The sequence below is a fragment of the Lotus japonicus genome, chromosome 1 (genome assembly GCF_012489685.1).
Source record: "Lotus japonicus ecotype B-129 chromosome 1, LjGifu_v1.2".
NCBI lineage: Eukaryota > Viridiplantae > Streptophyta > Magnoliopsida > Fabales > Fabaceae > Lotus > Lotus japonicus.
The window spans coordinates 117,832,801-117,857,439 of record NC_080041.1 but is presented as its reverse complement, the minus strand read 5'-3'; the positions used below and the strand labels follow the sequence as shown (position 1 = coordinate 117,857,439).

Sequence of the window (24,639 nt, the reverse complement as noted above, 5' to 3'; positions counted from 1 at the left end):
AGAGATGTGTTGTTCATGGCGTGGAATCGTGGTCACCGTTGACTTCTTTGTGAAGTGGATTGCTCGGAGCTAGTGGCGATTTTGGAGGATGATGATAAGGCGCATTTTCATGTTCACACGCAGGTGTTGAGAGAGATTCGTGAGCTCCTGAAGGTGGAGGGCCCGGGTGTCGTGGATTCATCGTGATGGTAATCCTTCAGCTGATTGACTTGCTCGTTGGGGTGCTCTTTTTCCCCAGTGGGTACTCAGATTATTGTTTTACCTTCTGCCGAGCTAGAGACTCTTCTGTTGAAAAATCTCTAGTCGTCCCTTAGTTCGTCTCTTTGCTCGTTGTTAATTTTCCGATGGACAAAAAAAAAAACACTTGTTATATAACAAAATTAATTTCAAAAATAAAATATCACGTAATAAGTTTAATTTTTTTTTTCTGGTTTTGAAAGATTTGAATTCATATTTAAATTCATTGTCATGTATAAATGAATTAAATAAATCCAAACTCTTATGAAAAACCCATAAATTTGAGGTGGAGGTTTATCACTTTACAACTTCTGAAAACAAAAAAAAAAAAAAAAAACTTTACAACTTCTAAAGTAGTGGGAAAATTAATGATGATAATTTTTTTTTGGGAAAACACAAGTATAACGTATCTGTTATTTACGGGCTTCCCGCTAAACCATGACTCATATATCCCACAATCCAAGCATCCCACGATTCAACGCCATGACAACACATCTCTCAAAGCTAACGCCTCTGTTAGAAACGGGCTTCCTGGTGAACCATGACTCATAAATCCCACAATCACGAAGTAGTCCGCCACCACCAAAACAATTACTTGATCTCAAATACAATATTACTAAAATGTAACAAAAATAATTCCCGAAAACTAATGGTCCCTATTTATATATTTGTTACAATTCCAAAGACCCAAAATATTTTTGTGGCCCAATGGTCCATTCATTGGACTACCCACCCTAATCCTTTTATAAAGCCTCCCTTACGTTGAAAGTTGAAACCACTCGGCTACTCCCCTCTTTCTCTTTTCTTTGTAGTGTTTCTTCTATTCGCTACTCATGTCTTTCTCTTCTAAGTTACGAATACACTCCTTCAACCGGTGGAACCTTGATTTTTCCCAGTCATCCGCCGGTAACGTTCACTCCTTTCCGTTCCCGCGCTATGTGGCTTCCCCAACACACCACTATAAGAAGCATAACAAGAAGAAAAACAGAAGAAGCATATCAAGAAGAAGAGAGAGCAAGAAGAAGAGAGAGCAGCAAGAAGAAGAGCGAGCAAGAAGAAGCTTCACAGAAGCATGGAACCTGCGAATCCACCCTCAGGTTTGCTTCTCAACTCTTGTGCACTCTTGTGCTTCAATGCAATTTTGGATGATGATTTATGTGTGCAATGAAATTGAAATCTTGTTTTGAACCTGTTTATGTATGTTTATGTGTTTTAAATATGATAATTTTGGCTGAATGTTTGATTCTTCTGCAATTTTGGATGATTTGTTTTAAATATCAGATGACACCCAAGGTTCTAGGATTACTGATCCTAGAATCCGAGACCGAAGCCAACAAGCAAGAAGCGAGTTGGCTTCCCTGATTCGTAATGCTGAGAAGGAAGCTTACGCTTCCGTAATGTTGGCTTTCAGATATCAAGCAGACCAAATAACATGGGTAAATACAAACTATTTGATCTTTATATGTTTTTAATTCTTTCTTAATTAATAGTGTTGTCTTTAATTTGCAGGAGAAGGAATCACTCCTATGTGAACTGAGAAATGTCCTGAATATCATGCAGGGAGGATCATAGCGAAATTCTCACAACAACTCGTGCGGATAACACCGCAAAGGATTTACGGTAATTGGATTGCATATTTTTTTATGTGTTTGTTCCCCTATCCCTATCTCATTCTAAGTGGTTGTAAATGCTGTGAAGTGATTTCATCTGCAGCTCCGCCAGCTCCCAACTGACATCCATTATCCATTAGGTAAAAAAGCATTTTCAAAATTTTAACAAATTTATGAATTTATATATTCTCCTTCGCATCTGTCTACTTGCTGTTGAGCGTTACGGTCACTGAATAAAGGACACTAAAAGTGGTCAAAAAAGGGAAACATTCATCTATGGCCAGTTTGTTGTCTAGAATTTTGAAAAAACTGCAAGTGCCTGTTTTTCAGATACTATCATATTGCATACTAATCTGATTAGTTTTCTTCTTTTTTCTTTTTCTTTTTTTATAAGCAATCTGATTAGTTTGTTATCTCAGAAATAGCATCTGCTTCACCCATGTTCTTCAAACTGTGTTCAGGTCCAAATTGCTCTTTAGCTATGTGAATTATCAAATAGTAATTAATCCTTCAAGGAAACATTTATTATAGCCTTTTCCATCTTTTTCCACACACAATTGGGGCATCAAAAAGTTTTTCATCATAAAACTCTTTGAATGGAAATAAGGCAATGGATAGGTGCTTTCTATATTGAACATTAATCATAAACTTCTGATATGCTTTAATGGAGATCTATAAGGTTATAACTAGTTGGGTTGGCAAGGGTTGTGTTCATAACTGGTTGTGGAATTACAGATCGCTGCTTTGCTGATGCTAAATTATGTTCTGATTGTCACTGTTCAGATATGTCATGATTCAGCTGCATGACTTCATGTTATATTAAGATTAATTCGTGGTTATGCTTACTGAATTTTGGGATGCTTCTAATTATCCTGCTTTTTTTTTTACATCATGCTTCTAATCCATTCAAGTAGTGTTTTTCACCTTTCTGACTCTTTGTAAAGAGTCAGCTACCTCAATGCTTGTCACCTTATTATAGTGGGAAGTGGAACAGTATCATGTCTAGGATGGAATTGTTTTTAGTGGTTGTGATTTCTGAAGAAATTTTCTTACTTTTGAATGTTTGAGATCAGTTTGTTTTGCTGGTTGATAAGTGAATCTACCCTTGCATAGGTTCTATTTAGAACTAGAGGAGGTTGCCACAAACCTCTTATGGTCAAGCAATTTGATGTGATTTTTTGAGCATATTAAGTCATCCCTTAAACATGGAGCCACTCTGTTCTTTTTGTAGCACGTGGAAGGTAAAAAAATGCATTGCTAATTGCTTTTGCTGTTCTTTTTGTGTCACCTAGATCTGAAAATGGAGGGAGAGCAATGAAGTTTCAAGATGCGTTGTGGGTGCTGCCTCTTTGATAAAAGGTCGAGGCACTAATTTTGAATTTCTAAACTTAGCCTCACACGATAATAAAAATGGAGGAAAAAGAAAGGGACCAATCTTTTTATCTCTTAAATGGCTAGACAAATAAGATGACTTTACATATACTTGATATAGATATCAAATCAACGTAAATTTTCAAATTTTTTTTGAATCTAAATTTTCAAATTAAAATAAACACAATTTGATTTCAAGAGATTTTTTTTCAACTTAAATTTTAATATTAATTTATGTTATATTACTCAAATTTTAATTCGTATTTTAATGATTTGATATCAATAATGAAAAATATTTTTATTATTGATTGACAATCCATTAACTAAAATAAGTGAACTACTCTTCTGTTCAAATTGTAAAGGACGTATTTATAAAAAAAAATTGGTACATTAAAAAGATAAATTGCATCCTCCCAGAAATGATCTTGGACCTCCTCGATCAACCTACATATCCCCTAATTTTTAGCACTTGGGTTATCATTAGAGGATGAATTCATAAATCTAATTATGAATTGATAAATCTATATGAGTTACGAATCCTAAATAATGTAATCCACATGCAATTTGAGTTAAGTTTCAAAGTGGATAATTAAGTTCCAATTTATGACGAAAAAAATAAAATAATTGTGTTTATACAAAACAAGAATAAAGACATTCGTCACGAAATGAATTTTACAAACTTAAATTTTCTTACGTAAAAAATTATTTTTATTCTTGTTCAAAAAAAAGTTTTTTTCTTGAAAAAAAAGTTTTTTTCTTTCTTTCAAAAAAAATTATTTTTATTCTTTTAATTTAAAAATTATTTTTTAATGAAATCAGGTTAAAAAACAGGTTTTCTCACATCCTTGAAATCTAATTGGTTGGTGTAAAAAACTTTACATCATCCGCAAATAATAATTAAAAGAGAAGAATGATGATGCATTGGTAGCGCGAATTTTTTTACACCGGCTTACATCCTTGAATTCTGATTGGTTGACGGTCAATGAATACAAATTAAACTCTAACAAAAATAACATAATTAGGAAAAAATACACGCAATAAACAAAAATGAATGTTCTCCGTGCATTTGATGGGTCACAATACTAGTTGTTGTCTCAAGTGGTAAGAGTTAGGGAACATAAAGGTTCGAGAGAGTGAAGGGTCTAGGGTTCAAATCCTGAGGTTTTTTTTTTGTCCATCGAAAAGATAAACGGCTCCCGCTATGAATCGATCTCTGGACCTCCTCCTACCCAACTAACTAACATGTCAAACTAACTATTCCCTAGACCTCCGCTATTCAAATTGGAATTGAAAATATTTTAGCTTTAAATATTTAACTATTTTGTTTCCAAAAATATATTTAACTATTTGTATTGCTGTTACTATTATATTTTCTGTCTCTATAACCGATTTCTTTTTTTGAGATATGAATAACCGTTTGTTGAAAACTTTAAATGCTTTAATTGGAATGGCTTACCATTTTATTTTATTTTTTGGTTCGGAAAGTGGTTACTATAATTTTTTTTTATTAATATCCGGTATTCGGTCACTCTTTAGATGCCGTCAAATTTGAGATATAGACACAATTAAGGCTCTTCATCCCTCCTCATAGTATATTGTGCGGATCGAACCTAAATACTCTTTCCACACTCAGCGTGAGTCGCCAACTGAGGAATCCTCTTGGGTAAAGTGGTTCCTGTTATTCGATTGCTTTAAATATGTCACTCAAATTACTTTAAAAAATATATATACCTCTAATTTAGGATGTTTATAAAAAAAATTACAATAAAGAGAGATCTTTTTTTTTTTTGAACGAGGAGAGACATTTTAAAGAGAGATATTTCTTTTGAAACTTTAAACAGAGGTAGAAAGAGATAAAATAACTTTGTGATAAAATAATTGATATGATAGAGTACTAGTAAAATATTGTATAAATAATTTAATATAATTCGGTTAGAAATCACACAAAAACAAAAACCACCATTATAAAACCCACCGTCTTTTGTTTTTTCTTTCTCATCCTTTATTCTTTAGTTTGTTTCACCAAGACAATGCAAAACTCAAGGTTATGCTCACCATCAAAGAAAAAAAGTTCAAGCTCAGCGGATGAGATTGGCAAAAGCATAGACATCTTATGGGAGATCTTTCTTTGGCTGCCATTGAAACCTCTTTTCCAACTAAAGTTAGTTTCAAAGCCTTGGTTGACACTTATTTCCGATCAACGATTCCGTGAATTCCACTACCTTCACCAACGCTCCCGCCCCACTTCCCTTATTTTATCTGACAGGAAAGGTTTTGGCCGATTAGGATCACCCATTCTCTCCTTCACCACCACAACCCCAACCTTTGGTGTTGACAATCTTGATTTCCTTAATCATTCCAATGTCATCATCGAGCGTTGTTGCAATGGTTTTCTCCTATGTAGCTTGGGCTCCACGTACTTTATATGCAATCCAATCACCAAAGACTTCACCACTCTCACTTTACGTAACCACCCATTGAGGAACCGGAGAATTGAACTTTATCTAGCTTTTGACCCCTCCCTTTCGCGATACTATAAAGTATTATCAGTTGCACAACAGGTTGACAATTGGGTCTTCAATGTATATTCCTTCAAAAACAAATCATGGATTAGTCCGGGGGTTTCATTCCCTACCCCATTTGCATTAGAAGCTGCTAATGGGGTTTACTGCAACCGAGTTATTCATTGGTGCAATGAAGCTGAGTTTTCTGTGTGTTTCGATGTTGATACTCTCCATCTCAGAAATTGGCCAATGCCCATATCTGATTCGGAGTGGGTGAATCGAAGAATGAAGTACTTTGGAGAGTCAGCAGGGCGTTTACATTTGGTGCTTACAGTTTCTAAGCAACCTTTCAAGTATGATATTTTTGAGCTGAAGGAGGATTATTCTGGGTGGTTATTAAGGCACCGTGTTGATCTTGAACCCCTGCAACACATGCAGGGTTTATATTCTTTTGCCCTCACCATTTTTCGTCCTGTAAAAGAAGACATATCCATGTTGGTTTTGGTTGCTGATAGAGAAACACTTTTACTGTATGATCCTGTAACTTCAAGAAAGTTATGTGATGTTGAGATGGGTTCGGCAGCTGATCATATCCGGTATAAAGTTACCTATGGTGAGATTTTGCAGTATTCTGAAAACTCGGCTCTGGTTGAAGCTTGTACTGATAAAGCAGAAACAGACTCTACTTGACAACTTGTGATCAACTTCACTACTTCCACTCCTCTAGAATTACAACTTTGCTAATTTCCTCAGTAGTACTAGTAACTGTATGGAATTCTTTGAGTTTCTCATCTTGAATTGGTCTTTAGTTGAATCATTGATGTCTTTCATATAAGGCTTAATAAGGTTTTAGTCCTACTGACTGGCTTCCCTTGCGGTCTGAATGCGTATTCTTCTGGCATTTCTGAATCCCATTTAAATCTAATTATACAGGACTCTAGATTGATCCTTAGGGGTTCCAAGTGTTTCAGTATTTTCATGTTTTAAGTGTTGCAACATAGCAGCTAATCATATGCATGTCTGGGTTCTCCACCTGGTTTGGAACAAATCTTTTACTGATGTAATGCCTAACGTGGCTTCTTTGGAGTAATGTTATTTTTGTTGATTTCAAACAAAACTATGGAACATTTCAGTGCCTAGAACATTAATCCATGAAGCTTTCTGAATCCAATGCAATTGAAACCAACTATTTGTTATGAAAAGCATTCAACCACCAGAAACTCATCTTTAGTTCCCAATACCCAATACATTAATTCTACCCATTTTTCTTCTATGTTCTGCCTCCTCTCTATTCCCCTTTCTATTGATGTGATTAACTGTTATTAAAATTATAAGTCAACTACATTTTTTAAGTGTTCTCAATGGTGAAGTGTGTGTTTGGATCAGCGTTAGTAGAATTGGATCTGGTCAGAATTGGATCTGGCAGAATTGAATCTGGTAAACGTGAGTTTGAGTGATGTGATTTATGTTTGGATACAGTTACAATAACGTGATTTTAGTAAGAGAATTTTGTTTGGATATCTCCTTCTCCTTTCTTCTTCTGTTTTTGATTTTTCCTTTCATCAACATATATTGTCTGCAATTTCTATCTCTGTATCACAGTGCAAGAAGGGAAGGGTATTAAGGGAATCAGATTTTCGGATGTTTCTCAGATTTGGAGAGAATCGGATCCTCTCACGGAGAAGCAACCCTGGATTGCTTCAGCCAGATCCACGTTCCATCCTTGAATCGGTTCTTAGATGCGAGTAGCCAAACATCAATTTTGCACCAACGATCCACGTTACAGCTTCAGATCCGATTTTGAGCCTCAGATCCGCGTTTGAAACGCACAACCAAACACACACGAAAACATTGTCGAAGCTTGAGGTCATTTCACGAAGTGGGCTCAAGTGATTTTGTTTATAATCTAGCAAAAATTCAAGTGTTCTTAGGCTTAAAGTGCAATAGCGCTTGTGACCTTAATAAAAATATCCTTATAATAAAAAGATAACATTTTTTTAAACAAAAAAAATCACATTTTTTTAAACAAAAAAGATCACATTTTTTTTAAACAATAAAGATCACATTGTTACACACTTACACTCACAATTAATAATTCCACTTCCACATCTAAAACCAATATTTATCAACACTATCCAAATAAAATATTATTTTTAAATCATCCGTTTTATAAAATAGCTTGAAATCATGTCATAATTTCATTAGATCATGAAATCATCTAAAAGCAATATTTATCAACACTATCATAATTTCATTGAAATAGTATGATGTTTTGCATTTTTTTTTTGTTTATTTTTGCTTTTCAAGAATCAATTGATGCATGTCTTTGGAGGTTAAGAATGCACACCTCATCAATTATTGTTGTTAGCCATCTATAAGTGCAAGAGAGCAAAATTTTCTTTTGATTAAATTTCTAGCTATTCAGCAGTTTGAATCTAATGTTTAATATATTAAAATCATACTGTTGATTCTTTCCTAATTTTAACTACTATTGAAATTGATAAATGACCGTCAAAAAAAAGAAATTGATAAATATTGAATATAGATGAATGCATATAAAAAATTTGTAAGAGTTTTCCACGCTATCTAATTCTTTCCTACTACAAAGATCTGCCTTATATTTCTTCCTCATTATTTTCAAACTAATTTCTGATTTCTAATTTTCTTCAAGTTGAAATTTTAAATATAACTGCTGCGTTAGAGACACTAATATTGCAGCAGCAAACAATTATGAAGTTGGTTAATTTAATGAGGGAATTTGAGTTGCAGATGATGAAAGAGTACGTGATAATCAAAGGAATTTACTCACAAATTATTGGGTATTGCCAACAAAATCTGTTTAGAAGTGTTTTTTGTTGATTCAAGAATTATTGAAAGAATTATGGTAGCAATTCCTGAGGTATGAAGCATATATAACCTTATTGGAGAATAAAAAGTATGTCTAAAATCACTGGGGCAGAAGTGATGCATGTCTTGCTAGCCCAAGAATAACAAAAATCATGTTGTTGAAGGTGCGTTTCCCACCGATCATCATGACGCTGAATTTAAAATAAATACTTTTTTAAAGAAGATTCAACCAAAAAAGCAATGACAATTTTTCAAACAACCACAACAAAATATGGGTAGAAAAAATTATCCACTTTGTCATCATTGTAGGAAAAAAAAATTGCCTCTCATTTTGATATTGAAAAGTTTGTTGTCATCGACATCGTTAATCAAACATTGCTCATTGTTAAAAGGTGACTCTAAATCTCTTCTCAACTAATTGTTCACACTTAGCAAATTTTGATTAATCTCAGGAACATACAAAACATTAGAAAATAATTTTGTACTTGTGCAACTTTTAATGACTACATGTTCCCTTTCTTTTCTTTCAACAGTAATGGGATCACCATTACCAATTCTATATTTTGATACCTTTGATCTATGCAGTTCTTTGAAAAGCTATTTATCGTGAATCATGAGATTTATGCTCTTTATCGTGAGCATGTCTTCATTCTCATCTTATGCATATTTCATTTCAGCAGCAACTTCGTGACCTATCTCACTGCACTTGCTGCATTTTGCATCTAACCTTCTCCAACATACTATATTTTTTTGAAAGCAAAATTATATGAGGTGGGTTGTATATTTTAAGTTAGAATGATGTTATGTGTTACTCTAACAAACCTACAAACCAAGAGGGTTAGCCTATTTTACCCTTAATTATATTTCTTAATTTTGGTTAATTTGTTTGAAAAATAATTATCACACGTTATTATCATGCATTAATAAATAAAAAAAAATAGAAAAACACGCCTTAGAGATTAGAGAGGTAATAAAAAATAAAAATAATAATAGAATCCTACCAAATTTGAAAAGGAAAGAGAAAGAGAGTTGAAATTCTAGATTGGGGGATAGGGTTCTTCTTCCTCACTGTGTTGTTACTACCAATTTTCAATTTTCAATTTTCTTCTTTGAATCTCTCAAGATTCTCACTCACAACACAAACCACACCCAATTTCAGCTTCAGATTCCATTGCTGAGAAAACGATTTCACTGTTTGTTTAGTCAAAATGAGCTCTTCTTGTTGCTGCTGCTAGTGTTGATTTTGTTTGAAACGGTTAGAGAGCGTGAGATTGAGCTGGTGAAGTGTGTTTTTGGTTTTCTGATTCGAGATGCCGGAGGAAGAACTAGTGGAGCTCAAGTTCCGTATCTACGATGGATCCGATATTGGACCCTTTCGTTACTCTCCTACTTCCACTGTCGCTATGCTCAAGGACAGGATCCTCGCTGAGTGGCCAAAAGGTTCTTTTCTGCTTCTGTTCTGTTTAGTGTGTGTTTTCAATCCTTATTATGTGATAGTTTTAATTACTAGTAGTGTTGTTAATTGCGGATGGCGGGTCATGGTGAAAACCCACTGCCATACATGACAAATAATGGCGGAATGTTGCGGGATTTCGGCCCAGAAAACTGCTATGGGCGGCGGCGGGTATTTGACAACACTGGGATCAATGCTGGTTGTTCTTATGATTGTGCAAATAGGGCTATTGTTATTTTATTTTGTGTTTGATGCTTGAAGGTGTTGCTTGATCTTGTTTTGAGGAAAAAAAGGGTGGTCTTTATTATGAGTTTATTCCAAAATGGGGCAAGTGGTGGTTTGATTTTGTTTTGGTGTGCTTTGTGTTACGAGTTTGATAAACTTGCTTGGAAAATATAAATGCGTATTGCTTTGATCGGGCCGAATTAGGTTACGGCTATAGATTCTTTGATTTGAGTGGTTTAGTTTAGAAGATTAATGAATGTGATGCCTGTCTGGGTTGAGTTGTTAATGTTAGGTTCATTACTTCTAGTAATGAAATTGTAAAGAAAGCCTTGCCTCATAGATTTTGAATTTTGAATTTCAGGGAAGACTTGCTGTTTGTTAGATTGAATCAATTCGATAGGCTTTATCCAGAAAATTTGAATGGTGATATTTTGTGCCCCTCATTTGTCGGCATGTAAATTTGAGCTGTGGGCATTGGAAATGCTAACTATAAATTTAAGCAGTTGATGGTAATGCGTTCATGTGAACTTATTATCTTAGTTTTACCTATGCACCGTAAATTGAGATGCTATCATGTCGCCTGGAAATCTGCTGGTTGGTTAATATAGGGAGACATTGTGTCTCCATTACATTTTGCTGTAATTAAGTGGTTAGGTTAGGTTGGGTAATTGGTCTAGTGATCCCTGATCAATGAGAATTTTTTTTGTTTCACCTTCTGGGTTCTGGTTTTCCCTTGCTTGTTATTCGCCGAGTGGTATTATTATTATAAGGTATCATATTTAACTCTTTTGGTGTAATATCAGAGGCCATTAACTCAGAGCTGTCTATGGTGCATAGATGTAAATTTTTTTGTTTTTACGTTGTAGTCCTCGTAAAAGTTTTCTAAAACGGTTAATAGTTTTCAAATTTTCAATCAAAAAGCCCCTGAACATCTTGTGTCCACCAGTCCTCTTCCCTCGTTTGTTGTCCTCCACGCTTGCTCCTCCTTAGCCAAGACGTCATCTCGGACATGTGCACCTCTCCTTTGCAGATTTGTCAAAAGTTTTTATCCCTATGGTTGTTTAATGACCATTATGCTATGGGCAGCATGTTAGTGTAAACTTTCTCTTTGCTGATCCAGAACAGTAGGCCCTCATGCTGTTACGTAAGCAGGCCTTCTGGTTGCATGGGTGTGTAATGCCAGACTGCCAGTATAAGTGGGTGGGTGGAGTTCGAACTTGGATGGGAACCGGAACCAGATAACTCAAAGCTTAAACATTTTGTTGGAAATAAGGTGATCCTTGATTTCTGATTTGCAGTAGACTGTAGACCTGCATCAAAGTTATATTGGCTGAAGAATTTATTCCAGCTGACAGCTGCCTGATCTTCTTCTTCCCCAGTCGATCTTCATTTATAAACAAAACATCCCACCATGATATTCTGGCTCTGGTAATAACCATTAACTGGACAGAAATTTCAGTTATCAAGGTCTCTTTCAGTTATACAAATGCACAATATATGCATGAACTATTAAGTGATTACTCACTGTCCTTTTACTATATGATTTACTCTTTACCAACCAGTTATATTTTTAATAGACTACTGCCTTTGAGTGATGTTATCTTTGTTTTCTTATGGATGATTTTTTGTTTACTTCGGGACATGTGGCATAATTCCTGTGATTTTTCATCTTGCTCCTGTTGCTTTAGTGTTCTATTCTCCTGCCTTAAATTGTGTTTTAATTTTCTTTTCTTACGGTTTATAAAAAATTTATCTTTTGTTTTTGTTTTCCATAGACAAGAAAATTATACCAAAGGCCGCAAATGATATAAAACTGATAAGTGCTGGCAAAATTTTGGAGAACAACAAGACAGTTGGCCAGTGTAGAGTACCTTTTGGTGAGCTTCCCCCAGCAGTAATCACCATGCATGTTGTCGTCCAACCATCTCTGGCAAAAGCAAAAACAGGTAGATTTTGTTCTGAATTATGTTGTGTGATTATTTCCTACTGTTTTAATTATTGAGTAGTTTGTTTCAGAAAGTAATGCATTTATGCTCTTATGTTGTTGTTAAAATTATACGCATTTAAGTAGGGAAGAAGGAAGAGAGAGAAAAGGAAACTAAAAAAAAGTGGGTACAAGTTATTCATCCCTAACTAATTGATGAATTTTGATATTAATCCTTATTGAAGTTCTATTTGGTTATAGTCCCTCACTATTTTTGTTAAATATAGGAACTAAAATTAAATAAAGTTCTATAGGACTAAAATCGAAGTTTGTTTATTTTACTTGGATGAAAATCATACTTAATCTAAATAACAATGTTATATTGCTGCAAAAGGTGTGATACAAATTATCAACGGCTAACAGTTATTTTTGCTAATACTAATTTCTTAGTTCTAATTAAGTAAAGAAAGAAACAAATGAGGAAATATGAAAACAACTCCTAAGATTGTCTAAGAAGTTCTAAGATTGAATAATATATTATGAGATATTGTTTAGATATTTTAACATTTTCTATTCTGTTAAACCCAATATGTCAAGTAGTTCAAGTTCCAAATAACAGTTCATTAACTACGGCCCAGTTAAGTACATTGATTCTTACCGTTTCAGTGTCATTATGCGTTTGTTATGTTATTTAATTGGAAGAGGCACCATACCACAAGTTTCATAGTTCTAGTAATACAACATATTGGGGAAATTGACAGAGATGTACACACTAAATTCAACCTGAGTGATTAAAGTGGAAAGAAGCATCAGGAGTGATCTGTGACTGTAAAGTACGTACTAAGCTCAGAGGAAAATTTTACCAAACTGCTATAAGGCTGACTATCCTCTATGGTAGCAAATGTTGAGATTTAACAGGACAACATGAGATAAAAGTTGAATTAGCAAGATGGATGTGTAGCCACACTAGAAAGGATGGGATATGCAATGTTAGTATAAGACGGGATATTGGGGTTCTGCCTATCTAGGAAAAGTTAACAGAAAATCGGTTAAGGTGGTACCAATGAGAATGGTGGATAACACGGTCTTTAGTCCTGTGAAGAGGCCAAAAAAACATTGGAAGATATTATTAAAAATGGTCTCATTGTCAATAGTATCCCATAAAATTTGGTTTTTGATCGAGCTCAATAACACAGTGTGATCCATATAGCTGACCTCACTTAGTGAAATAAGGCTTTTGTTGTTATATTTAATTTAATTGTTCCATTTAGGGCTATACTCTTCATAATTTTAAATTCTTGAATCCCAAGTTCCATTTAGTTCCTATATGTAGTTTGAAGTCTTAAACCAGTTATGCCATGTGTGATTTCGGTATAACTGGTTTAACTTTGCATCTTTACTGGGTTTCCTTCTCTGGGGTACATCTCATTATCATAGTTGCTTTGAAGATGTAAGTTATTCCCTATTATTTTTTAGGATTGTCAAACATGTTTTTCTAACCGGATACAAGGACTTTAAGACCAATTACTGAAACTCTTCCTAAGACTTTTTGGAATTCATGTGATGGGGTTTGCACCGACAGCCATGTTTATACAAACATATGCTATGTTAGCAAATTACAACTTCATATTTGTTAACGTACTCTCAAGAGTTTATGTTGTGAAACTCTAACGTACTCTCACTTGCTTCTTAGGAGCACGTTAGCATTTTATAACTTCGAGTTTATTAGCATACTCTCAAAGGTGTGGGTTGCTAACATACTGTTTTAAAGAAATAAATTGGAGTACGTTAGCAAATTTGAAGTTGGTAACTAAAAATAAGTGATAGTAATGTGAACGTCCTATATTGTAAGAGATATGTCCAAAGCAGCTCTTATAAAGGGTCTGAAAATCCCCATCCCTAAGGTAGCTTTTAGGGGCTAGAGTTAGGCCTAGCGTGGATTCTCGAGATGAAATTAGAGCCTCTCCTAGATCCTTTCTGTTATTGTGCCACTCACAGTTGAAAAGCTTAAAAATGAACCAAGCTTGTGGTTATTTGAGGAAAAATTAATCAGTTATTCAGGCCCGTGGCTATTCGAAGAGAAGTTGATGAAGTCAATCTGGACTTGTAGATATTCCATGATGGGCGTGAGGGTATTTCCATAAACATCAAATCTTCAATCTACTTGCTCCACATGTCTAGCTCTTGGCGTGAATGACGTGTTAAGGTCCCACAGGTAGGGCGATTTTCATCGCTAAGCTAGCTTTTGATTTTGAGGTAGAGTTAGGTATGATTCAATTTTTCATAACATATTATAATAATGTATCTTTATGTTAGAATCCAATTGTAAGGTATGAGACTTGGGTCCCACATTTGAAGTATGAGATTCTAATGTTGGGTCTCCAACTACAATGATTAGCTTTGGTGGTATGGTTCTTTCAAACTGCAAAGTTTGTATCAATTGGAATAAGAGTCTTCCACCATTTCTCTCAACTGCAGAGGGTATGGTGGGATCTTAGGATCCGATTGCAAGGTATGAGACTTAGAGTCCCACATTGGAAGTATGTGATTCTAATGTGGGATTTAAAGGGCCTTGGGCTCTCCAACTATAACTGATAGCTTTTGTGTGGTATGGTTCTCTCAATGTTCTTATGACTTTCACACTATTCGTTACTCCCTTTGATTCTATTTTCAAGGCATATTCTAGAAGTTCTTCACGTCCTTTATGTAGGTCACTTTAATGTAAACATCAAATATTTTTTTCCAAGTTTACTATTCGTATTTTATGCTACATAATTAATTATCTAACGGGGTAATTTAGGCAAGTTAACATAATATTTGATTTTTAATAAAACTTGAGACTAATAACTAATACTATAGGGGTATAATAGTGTTGAAAAGTACATAACTGAATAACTTAATTACAACTGTCTGCAGTGACATTTTAGATGCATTTCCACAAAGGCTAGTTATTATTGACTGAATGTTAATTTTTTTCTTTTATTGGCCTGAACAGAGAAAAAGCTGGATGAGGCGCCCAGAAAACATTTATGCGCATGTTCGATAATGTGAGAACCCCATCATCATGGAGAGTTGAGCTGCTGATCTTGCTAGGGTTTGCTGGGATATTCAAGGTCATGAGGATGCATAGCTCTGGGAAGATAATAATCTGTAGAACTGCCCCAACCCCTTCACAGTTGAATGTTATTGGAGGGCATTCCTGCTTAGCAATGCTTCTCAGTGATGATTTTCTCATGTTTTATACAATGGGTGTTTAATGTATCTTGCTGGATGCCGTTTATAATAACAAATATATATAATAGAAAAAAAAGTTTTCAGTTACTATCTTCTGTGGATGTTGATCATATTTATTCCTTATGCGTTGAATGAAAAGGTGGAAAACATAACTATTTCATCTATGTTAAATTATTTTGTTTCTGTATCATCTCTGCGTCACAATAGGGGAAATTTTGGCTTCAACCTTGACCTGGAAATTTCCTGCTTTGACCTTTAGCTGGTATCACAAATCCCATTATTTATCGAAGTGTCTCAGCTTGATTGCATGATAATATCGGAGTGATTAAGTTTTAGACTTCAAACTACATTAAGTTTTTGTTCAGATATTCTTACGATTTATTCTTGAGTAGTATATACACTTGTATCATTTACTACGACTATATATTTAATTTGCTTATATTTTTTTTATGAAATATTTGCTTGAGGGGTTGTCTAAATGCATCAAAATGCATAATTTCTCTAGCAGTGTTATTTAAGACATTCTTAGAGAGCAGTGCATTTTTACTCTTAAATTTCTTTCGCAAGCATACCGTCGATGAAATTTACCAATTCAAAATATCTGGCTCCAGCAAAGCTACGGATTAGCTCAGCAGACATGACAGGAATGATAGAAACTAGTAGTTGGCTTGTGAGCTAATTCTCCACACACATGGAATTCCTCGCCTGCCACACCCACCACGGTGTGGAAGTCTCCACTGGACTCGAGTCATGAAGAAGACCACGCAGCCAAGCCATGGAATCCGTCTAACGAGACAGGCTGCTCTTAGTGTTAATACCCACGTGTATCCAAATGCTATGGGCTTGAGAACAATCCCAAAGGCAATGCAAACCCCAGTCTCGCGCCATTGTGACAAATCACGCACACTACTGAGGTGGTCATCCCGCACCGGAAATGACAGGAGTTCGCTGGGAGAGAAACCACAACCACTCTCTATTGAAACAATCATATTCAAGTCAGGTAGCATCACTATGAGTGCAAAAACTTTCTCTTTTAAGTATTAAGTACGGAATTCAAACTCGATACCTCTAGTTAAACTATAACAACTTCGTATTAATTGATCTACGAACTTGGTAGTAGACTGATATTTCATAACTACATAAGAATAAAAATTAACTTATTATTCTCATAGCTATAATCTCTAATTCTCACTTTATTCCTATTTTACAAAGCATGCTTGGTTACAAATTTATCCAAAAACAAATTATTTAACTTACCCCGTGAGCTTAACTCATTTTAAGTAGGTTGATATTTACATTCATTTTTTCACTTAAGTTAACTATATCGAATTTTCACTTAAGTTTTTACAATAACATGATTGATTTATCCTAGATAATTTGTTTAACAATATGGGTAGGTCAAAACAACATTTAACAATATCTATCTCTTTTAACATGCTAAGGTGGTTTTTAATCGCTAAAAAGTGAATTAATTTTTTTTCCCACAACATTTCATTATGACGGTAAAAAACTGTTATAAAAGTGAGGTGTTAAAAGTGATTATTAAGGAAAGTAGTTTGCCAATCGACACTACACATCAACATGTTTGTTGGACACTTCAATTGGGTGTTTGTTTACACTCAAACTTGAATGAGAGAGAAATAAATAGAAAAGAAGATAATAGAAGTGAGATGAGTGAATGTTTTTAAAAAAGAAATAAGATGAGTTAAATGTGATATATGATGTGATATGATGAAAAAAAGGAAATTAAAAAGAAAAATTAGGTATATGTAATGCAAGTGTTGTTATTGTTTTGGTGTTTATGAATTAAGATTGTAATCTCAAATCAAACATAAACTTTGGTTTGATTTAAGGCAAACTTAAAAATGTTGTTTGTGTTTTAAACAACAGTCATGCCCCCCACTTATTAGCCAATAGCAAGATGCCAAGTGTACTAGACTGCCATGTCATCCATTTGACTAGTAATTTTTAATGTTTCAAATTTGGGTCCCTAAACTTCTTTCAGTTTTGCATTTTATCCTCCAACTATTTACATTTTTTAATTACTTTTGAACTTAGAAAAATCAAAATAAACCTAAAATAAAATTTGTGAAACACATTCATTAACCTAAAACATTTCTGCTTCATCATGTTCTTTCTTCAGCCGCAGCTTTCTCGTCGGTGGTGGTTCCAGTCGCGGCGGTTCACCACCGCGATTTACTTCCACCACCGTGTTCCAACTTCTAGGCCTCCTCAGCCGAAGTATCTCCTCCGCCCCAAACGGATCATCTGCTGCAAGGCGCCCTCCCCCGCCTCCGCAAGCCCCTTTTCATCAGACAAGATTCACCTCATCCGTCGCAAGCACGCCTCTGGCAAAAACTTGCCAGCCTATGTACGCTCCTATCACAGGTAGATATTTTTACTGGGCAATCAATACCAACACTTCTCTTCATATATTTTTAGTTTAATTTCTTTTACTGCCTCTTTAGGTTCCAAAGTATTGCTATTTTAGGTTCCAAAGTAATTTCTTTTGCAGTGTGATTTTATCTGCAAGTTGATGGTTCAGCTGATTTCTTGTGTTTGATTTACCTCAGTTTCAGTTACTGATCTGAGACGAAGAAAATCTTTCACACCTATGAAAGCTCACTTTCTTTGAAACACCACATTTAGATACATGGCAGCAGTTGATGGTTCAGTTCATAAGAGGCACTTAATAAGGAAATTAGATAATGGCATAAGCATCCACTTGACTATCAAATAGCTCATCAACCACTCATTTTAATGGAGAACAACTCTGCTTTTCTATACAGTAGAAACTATCACAATTTCAACTTGCTCCTCTAAAATTGATTGGCATTTTATCCAAGGCTTAATAGAATTTACAAATTAAAGAATCTAGTTTAACAGAAGTTCCTACTGTCATAAAAAATGCTTAGCCTGAGTAAAAAAATGCTTAGCCACAAATAGAGGGCGGGGACTTGAAGTAGTCCACACTGTTATAGTTCGATCCTGACTACCAATGACAATAATATTGTAAGGCTGCAGCTCTTTTCTTCCAGTCTTGGAGGTACAAATTGGTCCACCCAACATGCACAAACTTCACTTCCTGAGCATTAGAGATATTCCTTCAGAACATAGAATGGTTGAACTTCACCACAATGATTGGTGCATTGTGTCTTAGGAAATCAAATGTTGCAGACCATTCACCTCTCTCTAGCACAGGGGCAGAATTCCTTGGCTTCTGGAAACCACATGCGGTGGTGATAAAATGACCACAAGGAGACCATCCGAGACGCCTAAAAACAGTTGAACCAAGCTGATATTAATGATGATAAAATGCTTATCTCCAATACATGATACTTGAAATTGTAAAACCTACAACTAAAGCAAAGCATTAGTCAAACCCAACCCAAAACATGCTAGCTTAACAGTATGTGTTTGCTTTCTAGTCTCTCTTATATATACTCCCTAAAGAAGACATTTTCCAGGTCTGCCATTGATAGTTCAGTAAAATCAGCAAAATATCTCCAGTAGTTGTTGATCTCTAGATTGGATTATGTTGTAGTATCCTTAACTGGTTTATGCTGCCAGTAGTTGTTAATATCTCTAGATTAGATTTGTTCCAAATTGAAGAAGTACATGGGTTTCTAAGCACCACTTAGAACTTCACCTAAATATTCAGCCACCACAATATCAACACACACCAGTATTCACCTTAAAAACCAACAAACAACCACCAACATACCTTCATCATCACAAAAACCCACCACTTTAGTCACCACAAGGGGTTCTCAATTCTCAATTCTTATTTTTTAAGTTCAAATTCAACACTTTATTTTGAGAGAAAAACAAAAGGAAATTAGATAATGAGAGGGACAAAAAAATGATTGTGGCTTCGCATCACTCAATCACGTTCCACTCATCATAAAAAAATAAACTCCACCAAACTTCTTCCTCGTGTGTGTGGATACCCACCATCATAACCAGTTCTTCAAAATTGTACAACCTCGTTAATTTCCCTCTCTGGAAGTCTTAAAGTCTTAACATGATGTATCATCCACCAATACATTTGGTATGAAGGTGTCATGTGAAGGAAGACCATTATGTTTCTAACACTTAAAATCAACTACAGACCCAAATAACTCATAAAAGTAAAGAAAAGAAATAGAAGCAGGAGGAGGACAGGGAATACCGTGCACACAACGAATTAGATGATCTTCAGACGAAAAGGGGCTTGTGGGGATGAGGTTCTTCACGGTAGAGGAGGGCTTGCGGCAGAGGAGGGTTTGCAGCGGCAGCAGTGCTTCTAGGCTTGACCGAAAGATGAAACACGGCGGAGGAGGAAGGAGTAGGTTAAAGTGATTTTCAAACTTTTTTTTGACACCAGTGATTTTGAAATGATTAAATTAAAGGTAAAATCAATTTCTAAACGAGAAAATAATCATTTCCTGAAAAAATAAATCTATTTTTACTATATTGTAAAATTTATAATACAAATATTTAGAGGACCAATTTAACAATTATATAAGTTTAAATGATATGACATAAGCATCCACTTGACATTCATTTATTGGCTATGAGAGAAACAGCATAATAACTATCTCTCACCAAACAACATGGAAAAGTTTGCCTTGATTTAATTACACCTATAGAAACAAATTACAGTCAGATATTGCTGTTTCAACCAAAACATTAATTCTATCGACAAATAAAAACAAGCAGCTAGTACACTTTCCCATTTCTCACTTTTCCTTCACATCTACCAGCTGCTTCCTTTCATTCTCTAATTTCCCTTGTGGAGACCATCCATTTCTATGACCAGATACTAAAAGCTTACACAAAAAGCAAGCACTAAATAACAACAGAATAAAAATTCATATAACACACAAATTAAGTGGTATAATTAAGAACATGGATGTTAATTAACGTAGCATGATTCAATGCATGCATGAAGAGGACTATTATTAGCATCATCATCATGTAAATCAGCATCTCCATGCAGAGGCAGCGATGATAGCTCTGTCCTGCCACCCAAGCAACAAGCACCCTTTGTCCTCCGTCAACCTGTACCCATCACACGAGTACAGACCAAGCAATATCCTCGACTGAGTCACCGCGTTCGGACTCAGCGCCACCCCTCTGAACCCTTTCCCTTCCATGATCTTCCTCCACTTCTCCAACCTCTCGTGCCTCTCTATCCTCTCCGCCCCCTCGCACGCCACAATGTTCCTTATCTCCGGCGCGAATATGTACTGCTCCACCTTCGCCCTCTGAGCTGACTCCGGCGGAAACGTGGCGTCCAAGGAGTCAAAGATCGCTGAGTAGTAGTGCAGTGCCTCAAGAAACCTCCCCAAGAAGTAAGGCCCGTTGTGGCTTGCTTCTTGCTCCACGAGGGTCACTATGTTAGGTGCTTGGTCTCTTATCATGGACAACAAATTCCCCAAGTGGCTCCCGGGGACGCGGTGGAGGCGGTTGACTGTGTTAACCGCCAGTGCCTCCCCGACGCGGCGGTTAAACATGTGTGGTTTTAGGTCCTCTAGTTGTTCCCCTACCGGGTGGAACTCGAAGGGGATGCGGAGGGAGTGTGCTAATTCGGTCAAGCACCGACCTGTTTCTCTGACCGAGTCGATGCACGGTCCCACTCCGGTTATTCGGAGGAAGGGTGCCCCACCAGGGCGCGCTGCGAGAGCCTGCATGAACGTGGGCCACTGATAACCTTGGAGGATGTCCAGGTCTATCACGTGGACGCGTTCTTCAGCCTCAAACGCCTCGAAGATGGCTTGGTTGGCGGTGAAGTGGGCAAATTTTACATAAGGGCAGGCTTGGTAGACGATCTGGTAGATCTTGAGGACTTCTATGGAGTTTGATGGGAAGGGTGAGAGACATGATGATGATGATGATCGTGGCATGGAGGTGCCGTTGGAGATGCTTTGTGGCTTGGTGGTGAGTGTTGCAGCGAGCCTTGCGCTGAGTGATTCAGTGAAGCATGCTGCCACGCGCTGCATGGAGTCGCCTAGTGGTGTTACAACTCTGTTCAGATGGTGCAGGTACCTTCTTGCCAGCATATATTCCTCTTTGGCCACTGCTTCAGCACAAGCTAGAAGTAGGTGCACAAGTTGAAGGCCACTGTCTTGCTCCTGAATATAGTATTTGAATAGAAAAAGAAATCACAATATGTTTGATTAGATTAAAGTAGTGTTAGGGTGCAAAGTTGTTAACTATATTTGGTAGGATCAACCAGAGACCCTGCTTAAGCTATGCAATCTCACATTAGTTGATCTACGTGTTTATTGGTGTCAAGGGTGTTAATTTGATTGTATAATTGTGTATAGGGTATTAATTATGTCAATTAATTTAGAATTTGGAAATTTTTATTACCTGGTCCATTCCAATTGGAATAGGGACTGTCAGATTTTGTTGTTGTTGCTGGGGCTGTTGCTGTTGTTGTGTTTGGTGTTGCTTTTGCTGTTTCTCTTGGTACCTTTCTTGTTGCAGAGCTTGTGAGAGGGAAGCACTAGCCATGGACCCCATCTGATGATAGAAATCACTGTCTTGGGACAACTGAGAGGAACCACCATGCACTGAGGAATCTTCACTAACAGAACCACAGTACCTTGAGGAATTTTGCATTGTCAAGCTGTCCAACATGGATGGAATGTGATTTTGCATGTCAAAGCATTCAGATGAGCTTCCAATATCAGAAGAGACCTTGTTTGATGAATTTGAATACCCTCCACCACCACCTAGGCCATGATCTCCTTGATACTCCTCCAAGAACTCTTCAATTGCTGGCAGGGCAAGGTTCTCAACATGCTGCATGTACTGGTTGTTTGGTGAGTTAAACACCCTGTGGAGAGGACTAAGTCCTTTCCCTTTGTTACTGTTAAAGGCTCCAAGAGGGGATGAAAAACGAGGTGGTGAACACCCTGAAAGAGATTGGCTTTGAATCCCCTGATGAGCATAGTTATAGTTGCTGTTGAAGGTAGAGGCTTGTGGGGAAGGAACATTATTCCTCACTGGAGAAGAGATCATGAAGTCACCATCCAATAAATGATCAGAGAAAAAAGACTCCCACATTGAACTGTCTGGTGATTGCACTTCCACATCTCCATCCAAGTCAAATTTGAGTGCAGGAAGGTTCAAGCTTGGTGGGGTTAGATTCAGGCTTGTCTGCTCTAAATCAGCAGAGGATTGAGTGGCATTTTTCTTGGACTGCAAAACTGATTCATTTGGAGAAGTGGGTTGAGGTTTGTTTCTGGAGTTCTCACTCTTGAGAGACACTGAGCTTCCACACATTGAATTGATCATGTTTTGTCTTTTTGGTAGAACAGAAATTAATTCAAACACCTAGTTGGCTAGCTCACAAGGGAACAAGAATTAATTCAAACACCTGGTAGGTGTTTCAGTTTTGCACTATGAGTCCTCTGGACTATAGATATTGGTTGGTGTATGGAAAGAGCAAAGCCTATGTTTTCTCCCTTTTTATTTAGATGGGTTGTGAATGTATGAGAGAGGTAAAGGAACAAAAGACAACTCCTAATCTTAATTTTTTGTGATTGGGAGTTTGTCTTTGGTAATCTCCATTCATGTAATGTCAAGACTCTGTGCTGGATATACAGAGGCCTCATTTTGTCAGTTAGGATTACCTGTTTTAACTGTTTGCTATGCTTGTGCTTTCAGAAGGCTTTGGAATACTTGTGCTTGTTAATGAGGACAAATAGTTTGGTGGACCCCACTTTTTGGGCCGGCCCATCTGTTCACAAGGTTCTTTTTGAAATCACTTCTCACTTTTGCAATCATGGGCATGAAGTCATCTTATGATATTTTTTTCCCTTTTTTTTCCAGAAATACTATGAAAGAATGAGATATCTTAGGGCTCTAGGACTATTGGAACTTGCATTTAAATATAATAAATAATTTGTGGACCAAAATAATATATACATATATATATATATATATATAATATTTCATTCACACCCTAAATTCACTCACACATCGAGAAATAAATAGGAGTGAGAGAAATGAAATATGTAATAAGTGATGCGATAGGAAAAGAAAAATGATAGTAAAAAAAGAAAATGAGTATAAAAAAAAAAGGAAAGAAAAGTCAATGTGAATGTGAATATAAATCTTATTGGAATATGAGTATAAGAATAAGAAGAAATCTCTTTGACACTGCATATTATTTTTTTGAAGAAATAATATATCATTCACTATAATTTTTCTTATTTCAAGAAATTGATTAAGATAATAAAAGTAGAACAAATATTAAAATTAAAATTTTAAATGTATAGTATAAAGAAATGAAAAAATGAATTTATATGCACTTGAAAATGTAAAATGCATTACACATATATCCAATTATTTTTGTCATGTTTTTTAGTACATTTTCTATTGTAATTTATTCACAATTTTGAATACAGATCAAATATCATTGTAATGCCTACATCAATCATAATTATTAAATTTAGAAAGGAATAGCAACTTTTTTTCACCTGCTATTTTCACCGTGAACAATTATGAGACTAATTCTTTCGAGTACTTAAGATAATATTAAGTGAGTAAGACTCTCTTAATAAATTATTTTTCATACATACAATCTAGAAATCGACTAAATACTTAAGAGGTTCAATATCTACCGAACTAATTAGTCAGATATTTTGCATCTAAACAAAGGAAAACGGTTAGATTAATAGTAATTTACAAGATAGCACACTATTGACATAAATTCGCCCAATATAATTTTGAAATATATGTTTTTCCTTTGCACGCAAAGAAGTAGCATTGGTATTAAAAGATTGGCCAAGCCAAATAAACTATTGGTTATTGTGTTGACAATTTCTTGAATCAATCAAGGAACCATATATAAATAGGAGAAGAAAATGAAAGGAGGTGAAAAGAGGAGAATGAGAACAAGAAAAGAGACATAGGCAACGTCGTCGGATACAACGTCTGTGGGCCGCCCTTGGTGCTTTGGATTTGCCAAAGGAATGAAGTGCTTGTCCCAACTCTTTTCCTTCTTCGGCGGCATCTCTTTATCTCAATGTGTAAAGAATTTTGAGTTACTATCTATCTATTCGAAAATTTTACATTAAGTAAAAAAATAGATGGAATGGAAATGTTCATATGAGTCACTAAAAGCTTATTGGAATAACAATAAGTTGTTTTGAATTTATTTTCATAACATGTTCAAATCAACTTAAAAATTAAAGCTTATACTTATGTATAATTTGTTTTCAGCTTATTTCAACTAGA

At 35.7% G+C, this 24,639-nt stretch overlaps 3 protein-coding genes and 1 long non-coding RNA gene across 4 annotated transcripts; 3 read left to right on the top strand and 1 right to left on the bottom strand.

The window, feature by feature from the left end:
- Nucleotides 1-1,525: 1,525 nt before the first annotated feature.
- On the top strand, nucleotides 1,526-3,276 carry LOC130732519 (uncharacterized). Its single transcript, XR_009017057.1, has 4 exons — nucleotides 1,526-1,673; nucleotides 1,747-1,857; nucleotides 1,936-1,987; nucleotides 3,140-3,276. It is a non-coding gene; the product is annotated as an uncharacterized LOC130732519 (long non-coding RNA).
- Nucleotides 3,277-5,248: 1,972 nt separating this feature from the next.
- On the top strand, nucleotides 5,249-6,475 carry LOC130721428 (F-box protein At1g30790-like). Its single transcript, XM_057572231.1, has one exon. It carries the CDS (start codon nucleotides 5,249-5,251, stop codon nucleotides 6,410-6,412), a length of 1,164 nt encoding a protein of 387 aa, XP_057428214.1. The 3' UTR covers nucleotides 6,413-6,475.
- Nucleotides 6,476-9,565: 3,090 nt separating this feature from the next.
- LOC130729736 (membrane-anchored ubiquitin-fold protein 4) lies at nucleotides 9,566-15,492 on the top strand. Its single transcript, XM_057581571.1, has 3 exons — nucleotides 9,566-10,009; nucleotides 12,023-12,193; nucleotides 15,167-15,492. The coding sequence occupies exons 1-3, from the start codon at nucleotides 9,880-9,882 to the stop codon at nucleotides 15,220-15,222; spliced, it is 357 nt and encodes a 118-aa protein (XP_057437554.1). The 5' UTR covers nucleotides 9,566-9,879; the 3' UTR covers nucleotides 15,223-15,492.
- Nucleotides 15,493-18,201: 2,709 nt separating this feature from the next.
- Nucleotides 18,202-22,943, bottom strand: LOC130729735 (GRAS family protein RAM1). The gene is made up of 3 exons (XM_057581570.1): nucleotides 21,763-22,943; nucleotides 19,577-21,521; nucleotides 18,202-18,680 (listed from the first exon to the last, which is right to left on the bottom strand). Exons 1-2 carry the CDS (start codon nucleotides 22,690-22,692, stop codon nucleotides 20,370-20,372), a joined length of 2,082 nt encoding a protein of 693 aa, XP_057437553.1. The 5' UTR covers nucleotides 22,693-22,943; the 3' UTR covers nucleotides 18,202-18,680; nucleotides 19,577-20,369.
- Between the last annotated feature and the right edge of the window lie 1,696 nt (nucleotides 22,944-24,639).

Bases quoted from the DNA above. Each gene is read 5' to 3' on its own strand.
- LOC130721428 (XM_057572231.1), top strand. From the start codon at position 5,249: ATGCAAAACTCAAGGTTATGCTCACCATCAAAGAAAAAAAGTTCAAGC.
- LOC130729736 (XM_057581571.1), top strand. From the start codon at position 9,880: ATGCCGGAGGAAGAACTAGTGGAGCTCAAGTTCCGTATCTACGATGGA. The intron at 10,010-12,022 runs GTTCTTTTCTGC...TGTTTTCCATAG, and splicing joins CCTCGCTGAGTGGCCAAAAG to ACAAGAAAATTATACCAAAG. The intron at 12,194-15,166 runs GTAGATTTTGTT...TGGCCTGAACAG, and splicing joins TCTGGCAAAAGCAAAAACAG to AGAAAAAGCTGGATGAGGCG.
- LOC130729735 (XM_057581570.1), bottom strand. From the start codon at position 22,692: ATGATCAATTCAATGTGTGGAAGCTCAGTGTCTCTCAAGAGTGAGAAC. The intron at 21,522-21,762 runs GTAATAAAAATT...TACTATATTCAG, and splicing joins TTCCAATTGGAATGGACCAG to GAGCAAGACAGTGGCCTTCA.